Source organism: Mandrillus leucophaeus, unplaced genomic scaffold (genome assembly GCF_000951045.1).
Source record: "Mandrillus leucophaeus isolate KB7577 unplaced genomic scaffold, Mleu.le_1.0 Scaffold808, whole genome shotgun sequence".
NCBI classification, from domain to species: Eukaryota; Metazoa; Chordata; class Mammalia; order Primates; family Cercopithecidae; genus Mandrillus; species Mandrillus leucophaeus.
The window spans coordinates 74,625-96,286 of record NW_012108786.1 but is presented as its reverse complement, the minus strand read 5'-3'; the positions used below and the strand labels follow the sequence as shown (position 1 = coordinate 96,286).

At 35.7% G+C, this 21,662-nt stretch overlaps 1 protein-coding gene across 1 annotated transcript in view; it reads right to left on the bottom strand.

Moving 5' to 3' along the window:
- The window catches only part of LOC105530243 (contactin-associated protein-like 2), a gene marked incomplete at its 5' end in the record, with an annotated part of 1,172,010 nt that overhangs the window by 1,077,889 nt on the left and 72,459 nt on the right, over window positions 1-21,662 (bottom strand). Inside the window, 2 exons of the mRNA XM_011967648.1 lie at window positions 3,632-3,816; window positions 16,415-16,618. Coding sequence (XP_011823038.1) covers window positions 3,632-3,816; window positions 16,415-16,618 — 389 coding nt within the window. The remainder of the gene's footprint in view (window positions 1-3,631; window positions 3,817-16,414; window positions 16,619-21,662) is intronic.

Here is a 21,662-nt window from a genome sequence, read left to right as displayed (position 1 = left end):
GTGCTGTGCTGAATCCCCCTCATACTGGTTCACAAGAACCAACTGTTAAGCAGAGCTATTATTAAAACTTCCACTACATAAGCTATAAATTAAATAAATTACATGAAACACAACATTCATAACGATTCAGAATTTATCTCTACACTTTACTTTCATATAGGTTCTTGAGGTCATTTACATTTATTGCAACTATATGATGGAAATATCATATAATTGTGTGCTATTTGGCACCTCTTCCCAATTCCCGGCTCAGTTCCATATATGGTAGCATGAAATCAACCATGGTGGGAAATTTGCCCCATGAAAATTAACAACTGCTATATATCAGGGCATTCCTCTGACCGTTCCTCCCTGGAAAGAACTGGTTGTTAAGCATCCACCAGCACACCCTACCTTTGGGCCTCAATGCCTTTGTCGTTAGTGTAGTCTGGAAGAAGAAAGGCAGTATAATTTGGGGGAAGCAGGACATTGAGTCGTCAGGTTTTGTGAAGATAACAAGACCACCTTTCTCTTCCTTTAGGCCAAAGCCTTTAAATAGTTCAGTAATGAACATTATATAATTTGTATTATTTTAACTTTGAAGCTAATTTTCATGCAGTCTGTGAGGTTTGAGTGTAGTTAGTGTGTGGATATATCAAGGAGATAAGTGCAACAAAACTAGAGACTGACTCTACTCTAATATAGTCCCTGAGGTGTTTTTTTTCTTTTTTCTTTTCTTTTTTTTTTTTTGGTTGTTTGTCTGGTTTTTGTTTTGTTTTGTTTTGTTTTTGAGATGGAGCTTCGCTCGTGTTGCTCAAGCTGGAGTGCAATGGCATGATTTTGTCACACTGAAACCTCCACCTCCTAGGTTCAAGCGATTCTCCTGCCTCAGCCTCCCAGGTAGCTGGGATTACAGGCGCCTGCCACCATGCCCGGCTAATTTTTGTATTTTTAGTAGAGACGGGGGTTTCATCACTTGGCCAGGCTGGTCTCGAACTCCTGACCACAAGTGATCCACCCGCCTCAGCCTCCCAAAGTGCTGGGATTACAGGCGTGAGCCACCGTGCCTGGCCCAGTCCCTGAGGTTTTTTCTAAACAAATAAGCAAAGGGAGTCCCTTTCCAGTAAGAGAAAAGTGTAGCAATATAAAGGTAGGCACAGCCACTTTTATTACATTTCATGCCAATAATTGCAGTCTCTAAGGGGACAGTAATCTGGCAGTAGCCAGAAATGTTAAGTCTACCCTGATTCTTTATCAGTTAATTTAAATTTCTTACTAGTGTTTTTGTCTAATAAGTCAGTCCCGGGTATTTTAGTCTATATCTGCAGCTCTCAAACATGGCAGTGTATATAGATGGGCTTCAAGGTGTCCATGAAACTGCTGATCGAATATAGAAAGTGTTATGTGTGCATGAATATTCATAGACTTCATCACACACTCAACAAGGTTTATGACCCCAAATTTTTAATTTGGTTTTTTGAAAATTAGAATTATATTTCCTCATTCCGAATGTTCCAGAATTTTCACCTCTTCTATGGTACTTCAAAGTTTATTAACGGAGGATGAATAATTCATCTTTAAGATCTCTCATACATTGGGAGGTAAGTCACATGAGCCAAGATACATACTAACTTAGAGAAGATAGAAATTTCTGGGATTTTCACATACATTTTCTTTTAACAATCAGTTTGCTTTTAAGAGATTTTTTTGGGGGGAGGGATACAATATTTTCCAATAACCTTAAATTCATTTAATGTTAATAAAGTCTCCATCAATGTTTATATAGCATATTCTATTCTTAATTTTTTATTTAGGAATATATATCATATATTCATATTGCAAAAAAATAGAAACTATTTAAACGTAAAGAAAATAGAAAACACAGCTATCAATCCTGTGTTTTCCATTTATTTTACGATAAGCATATTCTATATTCCTAAAAAATACATAAATATACATAACACACACATATATACATGAATACACCCCCAATTTCAAAACTGGGGGCCAAGGAACATGAAGATGGTGCATAAAACTAATAGGGGTGCCATAGTATGTTTGAAATTTTTAAGGAAAACACAACAATATTTGACACCTTTTGGACATTGTGTGAAACTCTAGCTTAAAGTAGTTTACTGTTCCAGTATTAGATAATGTGTCATTCCTTTTAATTATGTGCTTTTTGGATTTGGTCTTTACTCTGATTTAGACAGAGTATCATGTAAGTTAAAAGTGGAACAGAAAATTAGGATGCCAGTGGCAAATCTGATCCCCACTCTGATAAACATACATAGCATTCATCCCATTAGTAATAATTGCTGTTGTTTAAGAATGAAATAAAAATCTACTTTCACTTTTATTTTATGTTTATTTCTCGAAATGGCTACCAAAGTCTCAGGACGTAAATTGTTAAGTTGTTTGGACCTAACGGCTCAGGACTGCTGAGGAAAAAAGTTCAACGACACTAAGGGCTATGTGAACTAAGAAAGTGTGGAAACTTCCGGCTAAGTAATAGCAGTGCATCCCTTTTATTTTACCATTCTGCTGCTTTTGTATGTCTAGTGTTATCCTTTTCTCCTAGGATGTATAATACTGTGACAAACATCTTTTTTTCTTTTTTCTTTTCTTTTTTCTTTTTTTTTTTTTGAGGCGGAGTTTCACTCTGTTGCCCAGGCTGGAGTGCAGGGGCACATCTCGGCTCAGTGCCACCTCCACTTCCTGGGTTCAAGTGATTCTCCTGCCTCAGCCTGCTGAGTCGCTGGGATTACAGGCGCGTGCCACCACACCTGGCTAATTTTTGTATTTTTAGTAGAGACGGAGTTTCACCATGTTGGTCAGGCTGGTCTCGAACTCCTGACCCTGTGATCCACCCACATCAGCCTCCCAAAGTGATGAGATTACAGGCATGAGCCACCGTGCCTGGCCAACAAACATCTTAAAGAGCTCACCTACATATATGATTAACAGTTTTAATGGATATTTTAAGGTTGAATTGCTCTCCAAATAATTTAAAAATATGATATACCTACTCTTAAGCTATGGGAATATATTTTTATTTATATAAACATGATCAATGATTATTTTTAATCTCTAATTATTGAGAAGATAATATATGTCTTTTTGTTCACAATCATTTTAAAATAGTCTATATTTTACTTTATTGCTTTGTGATATTGACTCTGAGAAAACAGAGCTTGACAAAAGACCCATCTACAGTCATGTGTTTCTAAATGACTTAATATAAACCAGAAACTAGGATTTCTTATTCAATACTTTATAATAAATATTAGACAACCCTCTGTATATAATGTACTTCACATTCTCAAGAATTGATAACATGATTAACTATAAATGAAAGGATTACAAATTAAATTTATTCTGAATTTATTAAATGACCTAGATAGCACAGTCCCTCTCTTCAAATTATTACTTTAGTACTAAGATTTGTATAATATTTCGAGTACTCATGATTATAAATTTAGAAATAAAATGAAACAAATTAATTAGGTTTTTAAAATTGTCAGTGTCTTTTTGTTTAGAGAAGAAAATAAAAATGGTGTAAGTCGTAATATAGTTAACAATAATACAGTACAGTAGGAGAGTGACTCAGTTGCTCGACATTTTATCACAATTTCTACGTCATCATGTGTACCTCGTAGTCCAAGTCCAGGTAGTCAAACTCTCCGTTGGTGCGGAAGTGCTGCATGCTCCTGTCCAGCGTGAGGTTAATGCTCCGCCCCTGGCGCTCAATGACCACGGAGTGCCAGTGGTGGTCATCCAGCAAACTCCCGGTCATCACTGATGTGTGGCCATATATGGGGCCAAGCTGGTTGCTTCCTGCGTACACAGGAGTGAAAAAGAAACAACGCAATGACACTCTGGCCAACACTGTGAAGCAGAAGGTCTTTCATTTACTGCCCCTAGAGGCTGACATTGAATCAAAGCTCTATCCATTCAAGTTAACCTGGGATACCAGTAAGTAATGACACTTAAAAATACTTTATGTTCAAAGTACATACAAGTCATTAAAGATGGGAAAAAAGTACTTTTTTAAAAAGGGGGAAAATGAGTGTTTTATGACTGTGCAATGAATTCTGCTAAATCTTGGTAGGTTTGTTATAAAGTCGGTGCCACGTGGGCTTTTACGCAAGTCTGCTGGGTTCTGATGCTGGCTCCACTGTTAGCTTGGGGTCCAGGGCAAGTTGAGAATGCTTGATCTCCATTTTCTCATATATACAATAGGGAAGATAATAGTACCTGCTTTGTAAGGTTGCTTGAGGATTAAATGAGTTACTATAGGCAAATAATTTAATACACTTTCTGGCATATAGTGAACATAACTGTTACCTGTTAATCTTTTATTACTGTTATAATTATTATTAAGACCACACAGCGTGACCATTTTTAATTTTCGTTGACTCCAAAAGCCATTGTTGTAAAGAGAACACTATGTGATTGTTAATGGCATAGAAAATTTACTTCTTATCTTTTAATTAAAATGATAACATTAAGAATTATATATGTAGTATTTAGTTTTGAAATAAGATCTCCATAGCAACACAACTATAAATACAAGTAAAAGATTGTTAGAATCCAACATGTTTATTAAGGTCGCCCCTGGATACAGTTTACATATTTTGTTTCATCTATGTTGTCTAACACGTATTGCTTTTTATGGTGAGGCAAAATTAATCACTATAAAAATATAATAGGATTTCAGAATAAATAACATAATGGACATAAGAGATAAACAATTGACTGTCACACTAAATTCTTCCTTTCCTTTCCTTTCCTTTTTCCTTTCCCCTTTCCTTTCCCCTTTCCTTTCCTTTCCTTTCTTTTCCTTTCCTCCTTCCTTCCTTCCTTCCTCTCTTTCTTTCCTCTCTTCCTTTTCTTTGCCTCCCTCCCTCCCTTCCTTCCTTCCTTCCTTCCTTCCTTCCTTGTCCTTCCTTCCCTCTCTCCCTCCCTTGTCCTTCCTTCCCTCTCTCCCTCCTCCTTCTTTCGTTCCTTTCTCCCTTTGTATGCTAATGCCCCCATACCTTCCATTTTCTATTATCTTCCTAGAACATCTTTTCTTCATTTATGGTGATGAAATAAAATGTTGATGTGTGATGGTAAATCAGTGTGTATGTGTAAAATGAAACAAGGAAAAGGAGAGGGAAAAGAGGAGGAAGAGGAAGAGAAAGAAAGAAAATTCAGAACTATCTTAGTGAAAAGGTCACATTGAGTTTTATTTAAATATTTACACTAGAAGACTGAGCAGCAGGCAGATACATCTAATATTTAGGTAACCGCATTAAAGAATGGCAGTAGATATTTGAGTGCATATTTCTCTCTGGCTGTTGTAAATTCCAGTCAGTCAGTAAACTGCTTTCCAGTGTAAAGCTAATAAACTTTTTTTGGTAAGGTCACATAGTCAGTTATTTCTTTGAAAACAGTAATGTCACACCACTATAAGACACAGTTGATTTTAAAAGGTTACTCTACATGTTTCGTTTGGGATAAAAAATGAAAAGTTTGAAAAAATAAACATATTTGGATATAATTCAACTGCAATTTAAGTCCAAATATGTAATTTGAAACATTAATTACAATGTCAAAAATTGGGAAAAAACTAAACACACAGAACTATGTTGATAGCATTTAAAATGTCTGTGCTAACTTTTAATTGTATGGGGAGATATTATATAATATTAAACAATAGTTTAATGTGTGCACACACATGTGCATGTGTGCATATTTTGTGTGCATGTTTTATGGAAGTACACATATTTTGTTTCTGGTTACTCTCCCCCACTCTTCCTTCTTTTCCTCTATTGGGTTTTGTTTTAAAAATAATTTCAGGCTATTTTCCCCCGGTAGCACAATGAATACACGTTCCTTATTACAAGTAGAGAATATTATGAAGAAACAAGTGAAATGTAATGTAAAAATATTTCCACCTCTAAAAATAATTTGGTCTATTTCCTTCCATATATTTTCCACAAACAGTCATGTACCACATGATGACATTTCTTTCAACGATGGACTTCATATGTAATGGTGGTAACATCAAATTTAATACTGTATTTTCATTGTATCCATTGGATTTTTTGACATGCAAATACTTACCGGTTTTTTACACAGTGGACTAAAGTATTCTGTACAGTAACATGCTATACAGATTTGTACACTAGGAGCAATAGGCTCTACCATATAGCCTAGGTGTGTAGTAAGCTACACAATTTATGTTTGTCTTTGTATACTCTTGTGTTTACAAAGTGTTGAAACTCACACAGAATTTCTCAGAATGCATCCTCATTTTAAAGTGACACATGACTACATATATTTAATTAGATTGATAGATTGATAGATTTTATATCCTACAGGTTTTGTTTAATATTATATAATATCTCCCCATACAATTAAAAGTTAGCACAGACATTTTAAATGCTATCAACATATTTCTGTGTGTTTAATTTTTTCCCAATTTTTGACATTGTAATTAATGTTGCAAATTACATATTTGGACTTAAATCCTAGTGGTTATTTCTCTTTTTACCTTATGATTTTTGGACCAAAATACTGTATTGTAAGAGATTTCAAATGTCCAAAGACATATTGTCTAGCTATTTTCCTGAAAATGTTTTCTGACTTGCAGAACAATACAGAGGATCCTTTTTGTCAAATACTCACCAACACTGATTTATCACTTCAAAATGTGTTTACTTAGTTGACCAAAAATAAGCATTGGTTGTTTATATTTTTTTCTTTTATGACTTATCTTGTATATCATTGGCCTCTATTTTCTCCTAATGTCTTGGCATTATTATGTAGTGGTATAATTTCTTATTCATGATTGATACTAAACCAGTATATTTGACATTTGTATCTTCCCAGGTTTTGCATGCATTTTAATGTTACTTTTATTTTAATGTAAAAAATAACATTTTATGTAACTAAGTGATACAGAATTTTGTGTGACTTTTCTTCTTTGTTATAGAAGCTATTGTGTCTATCGGATCAGATCTTTAATGTCAAAAGTTTTATAATCAAGGGTACATCTTTAAGGTAATGTATCATTACCAATAAAAATAACCTGAGTGGAGTTGCAATTTTTAGTATAATACTGAATTTCAAAGTAATAAAAGTTAATACATGGGATACAAGTCATATTCAGGAATGTTTGGACCACTCAAATTGGTAATTGATAAATAAGTCAAATAGCCCAGAATTTTTAACCAGTCAAGAGAAACAGGTGAGATAGGGGCCAAGATGGCTGATTAGAAGCAGCTGAAGTCTGCAATACTCAAGGAGAGGAATGAAAGGAATGAGTAAAGACAGCACTTTCAACTGAAATATTCAGCTTCTCACACTGAGATGGATTAGGGAAAAACTTCACACATGGAGAATGAAGAAAAGCAGGATGGGGCTACGGCCTACCCAGGAGCGACACGGAGTCACGGGAACCCCCAACCCCTGCCAAGGGAAGCAGTGAGTGACCACGTGACCCCAAGAAACCATGCTTCTCCCGTGGATACTTGCAACTCACAGATTAGGAGATCTCCTTGTGAGCCCATGACACCAGAGCCTTGGGCCTGACACACAGAGCTGTGTGGAGTCTTGGCAGAGCAACCGCTCAACCATGCAGAGAGACAGAGTGGAGCTTTACAAACTCCACCCTGGGGTTTCCAACAAAGGTGTCTGTAACTCAGACAAGGTGGGAGGTCTGCACATACCCCTAGGAAGGGGGCAGAATCCAGGGAGCCGAGTAGCACTGTTCTGTGGGCCCTATTTCCATGGCACCATACAAGATAAGACCCACTGGCTTGGAATTTCAACCAGCCACTGGCAACAGGGCAAAGCCTGCCTGAGACCAGACGGAACCTTGAGGGGAGGTACAGACACCATCTCTGCTATTTGGTCGACTGGGCCATTCTAGCCTGTGGGCTGTGGAGAGTCCAAAGGGTCCAGATGAGGAGGAAAGGTTCCCCGAAGGGTAACACAGTGGCTTTGCCAGATCATGGTCAGACTGCTTCTTTAAGCAGAGCCCTGATCCATTCCTCCTACTGGGTGGGACCTCCCAGCTGGGGCCCTCCAGCCACACCTGCCTGTATGACAGAGCTATTTTCTATCCCTGGGATGGAGTGACCAAGGGAAGGGAGGGTCACCACCTGGGTATGTTGGACGATTCAGTCATTCCACAGCCTGTGGGCTTTGGAGAGTCCAAGCTGATGGGGAAAAAGGCCGTTCCCCACCACAACACAGCTGCTTTGTGAAGGCATGGCCAGACTGCTTCTTTAAGTGCCCCATCCCCCCATCCACTCCCTCACAGGGCAGGTCCTCCCAGTTGTGGCCTCTGGCCACCCTTGCCTCTGTTCTCCATGGGACAAAGTGCCTGAGGGGTGGGGCAGGTCACCAACTTGGACATTCAGGCTTCTCAGCGAGTCCAGCCTATGGGCCTTGGAGAGTCCAAACTGATTAGAGGCTGAAGAAATCTCCAATACAGCACACAGCAGCTCTATTGAAAAGCAGCCAGACTGCTTTTTAAAGTTGATCCCTGATCTCATTTCTCCTGAGTGAGACCTCCCAACAGGGTTCTCCAGCCACGTCTCCAGGCACATTTGGGCCAGCAATAGGTCAGTATATCCCTAGGATGAAACTTCTAGGGAAAGGAGCAGGCTGCCATTTTGCTGTCCTGCAGCCTTCATTGATAATATTATACCACCAGTTACAGGAAAAATTGAGGCAACTAGGGTCTGGAGTGGACTCCCAGCAAATCACAATAGCCCTATGGATGAGTGGCCAGACTTCAATAGGGCTATTTAAAAAAAACAAACAGAAAACAACAACAACAAACCCCACAAAACTCCATCCCAAATCGCAACTTCAAAGATTGAAGTAGATAAACCCACAAAAATGAGAAGCAATCAATGCAAAAATGCTAAAAAATCAAAAGCCAGAGTGCCCCTTTTCCTCCACATGACTGCAACAGCTCTACAGGAGGGCTCAGAACTGGACTGATGCTGAGATGGCTGAAACGACAGAAATAGGCTTCAGGAGGTGGTTAATAACAAATTTCACTGAGGTAAAGGAGCATGTGGTACACCATGCAAAAAAGCTAAGAATCATGATAAAACAATATGGGATCTGAAAGCCAGAAGACCCAGTTTAGAGAGGAACATAATTGACTTGTTAGAGCTGAAAAACACATTATGAGAACTTCACAATGCAATCACAAGTATTAATAGCAGGACAAGCAAAGCAGAGGAAGGAATCTCAGAGCTTGAAGACTCTCTTTGTGAAATAAGACAGGCAGACAAGAATAGCGAAAAAATAATGAAAAGGAATGAACCAAACCTCTGAGAAATATGGGATTATATGAAGAGACTAAACCTACAACTGACTAGGGTACCTGAGAGAGACAGGGAGAATGGAACCAAATTGGAAAACATACTTCAGGATATGATCCAGGAGAACTTCCCCAACCTAGCAAGAAGGCCAACATTCAAATTCAGGAAATGCAGAGAACCTCAGTAAGATACTCCATGAGAAGATCATCCCCAAGACACATCATCATCAGATTCTCTGAGGTTGAAATGAAAGAAAAAATGTTAAAGTCATACAGAGAGAAAGGCCAAAAGGCCAGGTCACCTACAAAAGGAAGCCCATCAGACTAACAGCGGATCTGTCAACAGAAACCCTACAATCTAGAAGAGACTGGGGGCCAATATTCAATATTCTTAAAGAAAAGAATTTCCAACCCAGAACTTCACATCCAGTCAAACTAAGCTTCATAAGTGAAGGAGAAATAAGGTCCTTTTCAGACAAGAAAATGCTGAGGGAATTTGTTACCACCAGACCTGCCTTGCAAGAGCTCCTGAAGGAAGCACTAAATATAAAAAGGAAAACCCATTACCAGCCACTACAGAAACACACCAAAATACACAGACCAGTGACACTATGAAGCAACTGCATAAACAAGTCTGCAAACTAACCAGGTACCATCATGATGACAGAATCAAATCCACACATAACAATACTAGCTTTAAATGTAAAAGGGCTAAATGACCCAATTAAAAGACACAGAGGCAAGCTGGATAAAGAGTCAAGACCCAATAGTATGCTGTCTTTATGAGACCCATCTCGCATGCAAACATGCACATAGGCTCAAAATAAAGGGATGGAGAAAAATCTACGAAGCAAATGGAAAACAGTAAAAAGCAGGGGTTGCAATCATAGTTTCTGACAAAACAGACTTTAAACCACCAAAAATCAAAAACCACAAAGAAGGGCATTAAATAATGGTAAAACGTTAAATTCAACAAGAAGAGTTAACTATCATAAATATATATGCACCCAGTACTAGAGCACCCAGATTCATAAAGCAAGTTCTTAGAGGTCTTCAAAGAGACTTAGATCCCCACACAATAAAAATGGGAGACTTTAATACCCCACTGATAATATTAGACAGATCGTCGAGGCAGAAAATTAACAAAGACATCCAGGACTTCAACTCAGCTTTGGATCAAGTAGACCTGATAGATATATACAGAATTCTCCACCCCAAAACACCAGAATATGCATACTTCTCATCACCACATGGCACTTACTCTAACATTGATGACATAATTGAAAGTAAAACACTCCACCGCAAATGAAAAAGAACCTAAATCATAACAAAGAGTCTCTCAGACCACAGCACAATCAAATTAGAACTCAAGATTAAGAAATTCACTTAAAACCACACAACTACATGGAAACTGAACAACCTGCTCCTTAGTGACTCTTGGGTAAATAATAAAACTAAAGGAGGAATCAAGATTTTCTTTGAAACTAATGAGAACAAAGATACAAAGTACCAGAATCTCTGGGATGCAGCTAAAACTGTGTTAAGAGGGAAATTTAGGGCCCTAAATGCCCACATCAAACAGCTAGAAATATCTTAAGTTAGCAACCTAACATCACAACTAAAAGAACTAGAGAACCAAGAGCAAACAAATCCCAAAGCTAGCAGAAGATAAGAAATAACCAAGATCAGAGTTAAACTGAAGGAATACAGAGACACAAAAAAAATCCTTCAAAAAAAACACAAAAGTCAATGAATCCAGGAGCTGGTTACTATGAGCTGGTTCTGTGTCCCCACCCAAATCTCATCTTGAATTGTAATCCAATTTATAATCCCCATGTGTTGGGGAAGGGACTTCATGGGAAGTGATTAGATCATGTGGGTGGTTCCCCCTTGCTGTTCTTATCATAGTGAGTGAGTTCTCATGACACCTGATGGTTTTATAAAGGGCTTTCCCTGACTTCACTCTGCACTTCTCTCTCCTGCTGCCACGTGAAGAAGGATGTGTTTGCTTCCCCTTCAGCCATGATTGTAAGTTTCCTGAGGCCTCTCCAGTCATGTGAAACTGTAAGTCAATTAAAACTCTTTCCTTTATAAATTACCCAGTCTTGGGCAGTTCTTTATAGGAGTGTGAGAATGGACTAATACACTGTTTTTTTTTTTTAAATAATTAATAAAATAGACCATTAGCTAGACTAATAAAGAAGAAAAGAGAGAAGTTTCAAATAAACACAACCAGAAATGACAAGGGGGTATCACCACTGACCCCACAGAAATACATTTGTATTTCACTATAGAAATATGTTTATAGTTCTCTATAATTTTTATATTATTCTCTGTACCATCAGAAAATACTATAAACACCTCTATGCACATGAACTAGAAAATAGAGAAGAAATGGATAAATTTCTGGACACATTTACCCTCCCAAGACTACACCAGAAAGAAATTGATTCCCTAAGCTAGACCAATAATCACTTCAGAAAATGAGGCAGTAATAAATAGCCTACCAACCAAAAGAGCCTAGGACCAGACAGACTCACACCTGAGTTCTACCAGAGGTCCAAAGAAGAGCTGATACCATTCCTATTTAAACTATTCCAAAAAATTTAAAAGGAAGGACTCCTCTCTAACACATTCTATGAGGCCAAAACCTGGCAGAGACACAACAACAACAACAACAACAAAACTTCACGCCAATATTTTTGATGAACATCTATGCAAAAATCCTCAGCAAAGTACTGGCAAACTGAATCCAGCAGCACATCAAAAAGTGTATCTGCTGCAATCAAGTAGGCTTCATCCCTGAGATGCAAGGTTGGTTCAGTATACAAAAATCAATAAATGTGATTAATCACATAAATAGATATAAAGACAAAAACCACATGATTATCTCAGTAGATGCAGAAAAGTTCTTCAATAAAATTTAACATCCCTTCATATTAAACACTCTCAGTTAACTAGGTTTTGAAGGAACATACCTCAAAATAATAAGAGTCATCTATGACAAACCCACAGCTAGTATCATACTGAATGGGCAAAAGCTGGAAGCATTCCCCTTGAAAACTGGCACAAGACAAGGATGCCCTCTCTCACCATGGCTATTCAACATAGTATTGGCTATCCTGACCAGGGCAATCAGTCAAGAGAAAGAAATAAAGGGTATTCAAATAGGAAGAGAGGAAATCAGATTATCTTTGCAGATGTCATGATCCTATACCTAGAAAACCTCATCATCTTAGCCAAGAAGATTCTTAAGCTGATATGCGACATCAGCAAAGTCTCAGGATACAAAATCAATGTGCAAAAATCACAAGCATTCCTATAAACCAACAACAAGCAATCAGAGAGTCAAATTATGAATGAACCACCCTTCACAATTACTGAAAATAACAAAATACCTAGGACACAGCTAACAAGGGAAGTGAAGGGCCTTGTCAAAAGCTACAAACCTCTGCTCAAAGAAATCAGAGATGACATAAATAAATGGAAAAACATTCCATGCTCATGGATAGGAAAGATAGGAATAATCATGAAAATGGCCATACTGCCCAAAACAATACATAGATTCAATGCTATTCCCATAAAACTACCATTGACATTCTTCAGAGAATTTTTAAAAAACTATTTTAAAATTTACATGAAACCCAAAAAGGGCCTAATGGCCAACACAATCCTAAGTAAAAAGAACAAAGCTGGAGGCATCACACTACCCAACTTCAAACTATACTGCAAGGCCACAGTAACAAAAACAGCATGGTACTTGTGTGAACAGACACCTACACCAATGGGACAGAATATAGAACTCAGAAATAAGACCATACACCTACAACCATCTGATCTTCAACAAACCTGACATAAACAAACAATTGGGAAAGGATTTCTCATTGAATAAATGGAGATGGGAGAACTGGCTAGTCATATGCAGAAAACTGAAACTGGACCCCTTCCTTACACCATATACAAAATCAACTCAAGCTGAATTAAAGACTTAAACATAAAACCAAAAATTATAAAAACCGTAGAGGAAAATCTAGGCAATACCATTCAGGACATGGGCAAAGGCAAAGATTTCATGATGGAGATACCAAAAGCAATTGCAACAAAAGCAAAAATTGACAAATGGGATATAATTAAACTAAAGAGCTTCTGCACAGTAAAAGAAACTATCATCAGAGTGAACAGACAAACTACAGAATGGGAAACAAGTTTTGTAATCTATCCATCTGACAAAGGTCTAATATGCAGCTTCTACAAGGAACTTAAACAAATTTACAAGATAAAAACAAACAACCCCATTAAAATGTGGGCAAAGTACATGAACAGACAGTTCTCAAAAAAAGATATGCACGTGGCCAACAAGCAAGGAATAAAAAGCTCTACATCCCTGATCATTAGAGAAATGCAAATCAAAACTGCAATGAGATATCATCTCAAAATGATTATTATTAAAAAGTCAAAAAACAACAGATACTGGTGAAGCTGCAGAGAAAAAGGAAAGCTTTTATGCTGATGGTGGGAGGGTAAATTAGTTCAATCATTGTGGAGGACAGTGTGAAGACTCCTCGAAGATCTAGAGGCAGAAATACCATTTGATCCAGCAATTCCATTACTGAGTATAAAACCCAAAAGAATATAAGTCATTCTATTATAAAGATACATGCACACATATGTCCATTGCAGCACTATTCACAATAGCAAAGTCATGAAATCAACCTAAATGCCCATCAATGATAAACTGGACAAAGAAAATGTGGCACATATACACCATGGAATACTATGCAGCCATAAAAAGAAATGAAATCTTGTCCTTTGTAGGACATGGATGGAGCTGGAGGCTATTGTCCTCAGCAAACTAATGTAGGAACAGAAAGCCAAATACCACATATTCTCACTTATAAGTGAGAGCTGAATGATGAGAACACATAAACACATGGGGAGGAAAAACACACAGTGGGGCCTGTCAGAGTGTTGGGTGGGGGGGAAGGAGAGCATCAGGAAGAATAGCTAATGGATGCTGGCCTTAATACCTAGGTGATGGGATGATTTGTGCAGACAACCATCACGAAACACATTTACCTACGTAACAAAGTTACACATCCTTCACGTGCACCCATGAACTTAAATTTAAAAAAAGAGAAAGAGGTACCATTACTCTGCCAAAACTATAATTTTGAATGCCAGTACCAATATTGCAGATCTTCACTTTAGCTTTAAGTAAATCCTAGCTACATCATCAACATACAGACCTACATTGTTATTGTCCATTAAAAAACAACAACAGGTTCAGGAATGGTGGCTCATGCTTGTAATCTCAGCACTTTGGGAGGTCAAGGCAGGCAGATCATTTGAGGTCAGGAGTTCGAAACCAACCTGGCCAACATGATGAAACCCTCTCTCTACTAAAAATACAAAAATTAGCCAGGCATGGTGTGGGGAGCATGTAATCCTAGCTACTCAGGAGGCTGAGGCAGGAGTACCACTTGAACCCAGGAGGTGGAGGTGGCAGTGAGCAGAGATCATGCCACTGAACTCCAGCCTGGGTGACAGGGTGAGACTCTGACTCAAAAATAAGTTAATAAATTTAAAAAAAATAAAAACTAACAACAACAACAACCCCACATAAAACAATAACTTCTTTAAATTCAGATCTTTCAGCAGCCAACATTTCATTTCTCTGTGTTCTTTCTCTCTAGTTAACTGTAGTCAAAATATTTACTTATGCCTTTCATTCTTTCTTTACCTAGAAAATTTGTCTTTTCCATTCCACTGAATGGAAATTAACAGTAACCTCCATGCTATTAAGCCCAATATTTGCCTCTCCATCTTCATCTTACGTGACATTTAGAGGAATTCAACAGTTGACAACCACTTTTGTGTCCTTGATTTCTGTGATACTACACTTTCTTCATTTTCTCCTACTCACTATTCACGACTACTTAGTCTCCATTTTAGTCTTCTCTCAGTCTCGTTTCTCAACTTCCATAATAGAAAGTTCTACTTAGATGTTTAATAAGCAGAATTAACCATGTCCAAACTGATCTCTAGAGTTCCTCCTAAAGTCTTCTCTATTTCTGAAAATGACACTAATGTCCATTTGGTGCTGAAACCCAAATCCTAGGGCTCATTCTTTATTTCTACTCTTTTCTTCTTACGCTATATCCAACCCGTCATAAGTCATGCTGAATGTACCACTAAAATAATTTCCTTAATTGAACTATTTCTCTGCATCTCCCCTGAAAACCACCTCATACAAGCAGTCTATCTCTCACCCAAACTGTGCAGAAGTTCTGCTGCGACTCTCATATCTACACAAGTAATTCTTGAAGTCTCAATGCACTTGTTAAAAATAAGATGATAAAGCCAGACAGTTTAATGCCTTCCAACAGCTTCCTATTCTTAAAAATAATATCTAAACAATTTGGCATGCCGTGCAGGATCCCACAGGATTTGGGCAATTTCCACCTCTTGGATTTCATCTTTTGTCTTAATAACCCACAGCATTTATGCACAGCGACATCCTTCCTGGTTCTTGAGCATGCTTTTTGTCTTCAATGTTCCCTTCCTATGTAATCCCATTTCTCTCATGTTTTCATGGCTAATTCCTTTTCATCACTCAGATCTCATCTTAAATATTTTCTCCTCAGAGGAGGCTTTCGTCACTACACTTTCCAATATTGGCCCCGTTGCCTTTGAACAGGACATATTAACCTATTCCCCTTATGATATAAATCTACTCAACTGGTTCATATTTATTATTTGAAGTCATTCATTTTTGCTTGGTTGTTTTAAAATAAGAATAATAAATGCTATATTGTCTGATACCTCCATTAGGTCATGAACTTAATGAGCTTAAGGATCTTGTCTACTTGTTCCCTGCTATAGGCCAAAGACTAGTATAGCACCTTGTATAGCAGAGGTGTTTAATAAATATTTTTTGAATGAATAGGTATTTCATTATATACCAACGGTTATACATTAAGAATGAATTGACAACATAATATGAGCTCTTTTTATAATTTACATTTTAAAGAATTGAGCAACATGAACATTTTCCTAATGGGAACATCCATAGTGGAAAGAATAGTACTGAGAATCAGAACATACCTAAGTTTAAACTGAGGACCAGCTTGGCTTTTTTCAGTTCCAAGGTAATGTAATCTCCTTGCTGTCCTTCTCCGTGCAAGATTACTCCTTCGCTTTCAGACGTCTTAAATTTCAAGGCAATGACATCTTTCAGTGTTTTCATCTTCTTGTTTCTGAATCTATATGGTAATACAACATGGCCATCAAAGTTGATAACATCAGCCCCTAAAACAAACAAACAAAAAAATTAGTTTAATCACCTATGTTACCATCCACTTCCAACAGGTGTCTGCAAAGAATAAATGAGAATTAAATAAGTGTTTTTCTTGAAAAATTGACAGTCCTTTGTTTTTATTCTATTCCTTCTTTTGATTTACTGTTTTTTTTTAAAGGAGGTTTTATGGAGAGTATTGATAAAAATGCTCATAAAAGCTCTATCAGTTGAACATTTTACTTTAATTACAAAATTAGTAATATAAATTCAATGGGTTATATGCTTCAAATCTTAACTTAGGAATCTAGCGTTTAGCCCAAAATAGCAAAATTTTTAAATCTCTAACAGATTATGAGACTTAAATGTTTTATTCCTTAATGATAACTCCTCATGATTTTAAGTATATATTTTATTCAAAAAGTTGCTTTCTTTGATATAAAAATGAAGGCACTTGGAATGTGATCTTTTATGCTATTCTCATTTTTTTTTCCTAATGGTTTTTATATTTCACCACAATTTTAGTAAACCTTGTTGTAGTATTCAGAGTTTACAACCAACTTAATTTTCAGAAACTTCTTAACATTTATTCTTAGATATCAGTCTGTCTCAAATTTCTTATTACTTCCTTGCATTTGGAATGGAGAATTGGGCACCATTGTTTGTTTTTTCTCTACGTTGGACACAGATATCTCCACTTATCCATATATGAGTTTAAAGAACAAATAACCAGCATATACTATGACTCCAGCAGCTCTAATTTTAGTTTTAGGGGAATATATTAAAATGAGGAAAGTACGCAATCTTTTTTTTAAAAAAATGTGAAATTTTGTCACTATGATCCGAAATATGTGATTGTGATGATCCATTTTATAACTACTATTTATTTCACACCAGAAATAAAAATGAGATGATATTATTTATTAGGCACTATTGGTCAATGCATTCTCAAATCATGGAATGATTCAAAAATACAATGTAACCATTCAGATCAAATATTGAGTTCAACTAGAAGCTTCGTTACCATGATCAAATCTTCATTGTTAAAAATATTTTCAATAGACTATTTCAGTAAGCTTTTCATTTTTAAATCATAGAAAGCGTAGTCAAATGGAGCAGCTCTAATAACTTTAGAATTACAAGCCTGGAGAAAGCTAGCCTCTAGGTTTTGGGCAAGGTCTGGTTAAAGAACTCCAGAGGGAGACATTGGAGAAAAATAATAGCCAGTTTAAAGCCTGTCAGAGAAATATTTTCTCATTTCATGTCCTAGTTCTCTGGCACTTGTTTACTTCAATCACCACCAGAAACACTTTGGTTTGCCTTGTAAGTGGAGCATACCACCAAATAAATCCCTGTGGTGGCCACAGTAGTGATGTAGAGCTGCCAGAAACACATCTACTCTTTGTTTGTGTTGAGTTTACCTCATTCTATAAAGTGAATTGTTGTGAATACAGTCACTTTGAATATTACTTGAAATGAAATCTAAGCTTGCCTTTCAAATCATTGATGGCTTTCACATATTTTGAAAATATTTATGCTAGTATCTCAAATATTTATGCTTTTAAATAAGTTTGTACAATGTTACATTATAAAACATTCAGAAAAAATATGACTTTAAACTTTAAGTTTTAATTCTTATAATCAGCTCTTTATTGCCCATAAAAAGACTTTCTTAATCAACAGAATTCTGTTCTCTGAGACTGTGAATCACAGAGGTTTATTTTAATACGAGGGAAAAAAATCAACTGTTAAATTTTGGCTTCTGCTAACACTGCAAAGCCAATTAGACTTTAGCTTAATCACATATACTGCCACAGCTGAATTTCAATGGCAGTATCTTTATCGTCTGCAATGAGAAATAAAGGAGAGAAAAAAAAGAAATTTGATTTTCAGATTCCAGGTTGAACTTATAATCCAGTAGTTGATAGATACTTTTTGTCTTGAAAAGTGAATAAAAGAAACACAGAGGGGAGTAAATTCTGAACTCTAGACAGTAGTTTTGCAGTCAATTTCCTATCAGTGACAGTTAAATAATAGACACATCATTGTTTTAAACACCTTCAGCATATTTTAATTGACATAACATATTTCTAATTCATCTCTCAGGAAGTAAATGTTCCCCGAGCTTGTACTCAGGGAACAAGAATCACCTCCTCTATACTTTCTTCTAAATCAAAACACATTTAATTCTAGGTACAGAATACTGATTTATGCAAATGTTAATGCATTTCTGTCTGACTTTTAGAGCAATGAGAAAATGTGACAGAAAGGTTGAAGATGGCTTATTTTTTTCAGACAATCCTAATATATTAATAAAAACAGGAAGGAAAGCTATACATGTAGACCAAGTCTCACTTTACAAATGGTAAGTAGTCAGGGTCAGCTGGGAAACAAAATGCTCTGTAAGGCAGATTCTCCACAGAGAAAATCAAAAAGTTTCAACATATTTTTCCATCTATCTAGCCATCTATCTAAAACAAAATTAAAAGTTGTTTTCTATGAATGGGTTAAATGCTTCCAAAATATCAGCATGTCCTCTTGTGGATATAAGCTGAGAGCTGGCTTGAAAATTATAAAATTTCTAGGAATAATCTATGATATTTACACTTAAACACACACCATATACTTTTTAAAAAGTCTGGGATATTCTACAATAACGTAAAGAACATTCATCACAGTTTAGCTCTGTTTCCTACAAAAATAGATTAAAATTTCATTTGATACCTAATAACGCATTGTGCTTATTTGGGGACAAGCCACGTTTTTCTTCTATTATCCTGATTGCTTATCACTCCCTAGAATTAAGTTTTCTATGCAGTGATTAAATGTGTATGGTTGAACTGTTTAAGCAATCTGAACAATAACGGCCAGTCAAAAAGTGAATGCAAAATCATAGTGTTTCCACAATTTTGTTCCTAACAATAGCTCAGCAAGCTGGTAATATGCCCAGTTCATCAAATCATCATGGTAGAAAGGGTTTTTTCAAAAACATTTCATTGTTCCTTAGTCTTCACTTTCTAACTTTGAATAAGATAATTTGAAAAAGTGTTTACCATATAAAGATTTTAATATTAAAATTTTAAGTGTATTTAATATTTTAATATTAAAAGATAACTTTGCTATATACTTTATTACAAACTATGTTATTGCTCAAAAGAAATTAAACAATACAGAAATATAGAAAGTAGAAAGTGAATCCCAACCACAAAAGGTCACCAGTGTTAATGGTTACTTAATTGGTGCATATCCTACATTTTAAATATTTACCTAAATATCTATCCAACTATCTAAGGTATGGAATAATTCATATATATCTATATTTAAAGATATAGATAGATATATATTTATGTATATAGATATATCTTTATATATAGATACATACCTCAGATATAGATATAGATAGCTATAGATAGCTCTATCTATCTATATATCTGAGGGAGGAAGGGAGAAGAATAAAGACAGTGGGAGGGAGAGAGGGAGAATTTCATTTCATTTAGTCATGGTCCAAATTGTACACTAATAATTTGAGTTTGGGGTGATATAATATTTATAGTACAGGGAAACTTCATGTTTTAGTTAATTAAAATGTTTTATTAATCTTCATAAAAGGCCCTTATAAAAGTAAGAATATATAATGTGAAACTGTAGTCTATTTATCTGAAAAATTAAAAAGTATTTGAGTATAGCATACCAACAAATAAGTATTCAAGAGTTACTTTTAATATCGCTTCCCTATAAAATTTTTGCAGTTACTTTTATAGGGCATCTGAAAGAAACAAAAAGGTTTAAAGAAAAAAAATTGAACAGGCATTATTTCATTTTTTTCCTGAAATAACCAATGATAATATACTATTTATGATTATTTTAAATTGCATATAAAGAATCTTTATGTATGTATACAGATACACATATGGATAATACTGTATATAGTTTGTGTTTGGTTTTTGTTACTGTACATTTTTTAAACCTTATTTCATAATTTTGTTTTCTAAAACAGGATTTTGATTAGCTAAAAAGGTACCATCATTTAAGTGTCCAACTTCTTCAATAAAAATTTTGGTGGAAGTTTGTTTTTATTTTCATAAATAAACTTTTTATTTTGGAAAAATTTTAGATTTAGAGAAAAGCTGAAAAGGTAGTTGGAAAGATAGGGTTCTCATACCTTTTACCCAGCTTCCTCTAATATTAACATTTTATATAACCTGGTACATTTGTCCAAATGAAAATACTATCTTAAGTAAAGTGGTATTCCCTCCAATACAGATTACACTTGGATTTCACCAGGGTCTCACTAATGCTTTTTTGCTGCTGTTCTAGGACTCAATCCAGGATCTGTCATTGCATTTAGTTATGATACCTCCCTAGTCACTTCTAATCTGTGACAGTATCCAATTCTTTTCCTGTCTTTCATAACTTTGATCCTCTAGAGGAGCACCAGTTGGGTATTTTGTAGCATCTTTCTCAGTTTGGATTTATCTGATGTTTTCTTAGGACTAGACTGCATTATTGATATTTGGGGAGAATATCACAGAGTTGTGGAAGCATGTATCTCAAATATATACAATATTTATTTTTCAATGATATAATACTTCAATAAAGGTAAAAAATTATATAGATTTTTAATTAGAGAAAAAAGGAAACAAAATGAAAGACATTCTTTTGTAAAACAATAAACTAAAAACTAGTAAATTTGGAACTTTAAATTTTGTGAAGGCATATATATTTCACAAATACATATAAAGCATGTAAATCTAAAAATTAGTAAAAATGTATATTAAACAGTTAATACAGAATCCAATATTACATAGTTCATGCGAATAAATACCAAATCACTTCAAGAGTTTGAAATGTATTTTATTTCTGAAACTGAAGTTTAAAAATACTAGAAGGCAGAATTTGTTTATTTTGCAAATTGCACACAGATGCAAATCTGTGTATTATTTTTACTGTCAGATGTCAAAAATTTAGATATATTGATCATTCTTCACAAAAAGTGTGACTGCCAACTTCATCTCCTCTCTATTCACCCAGCTTTATTCATTTTTATAGCATTTATCT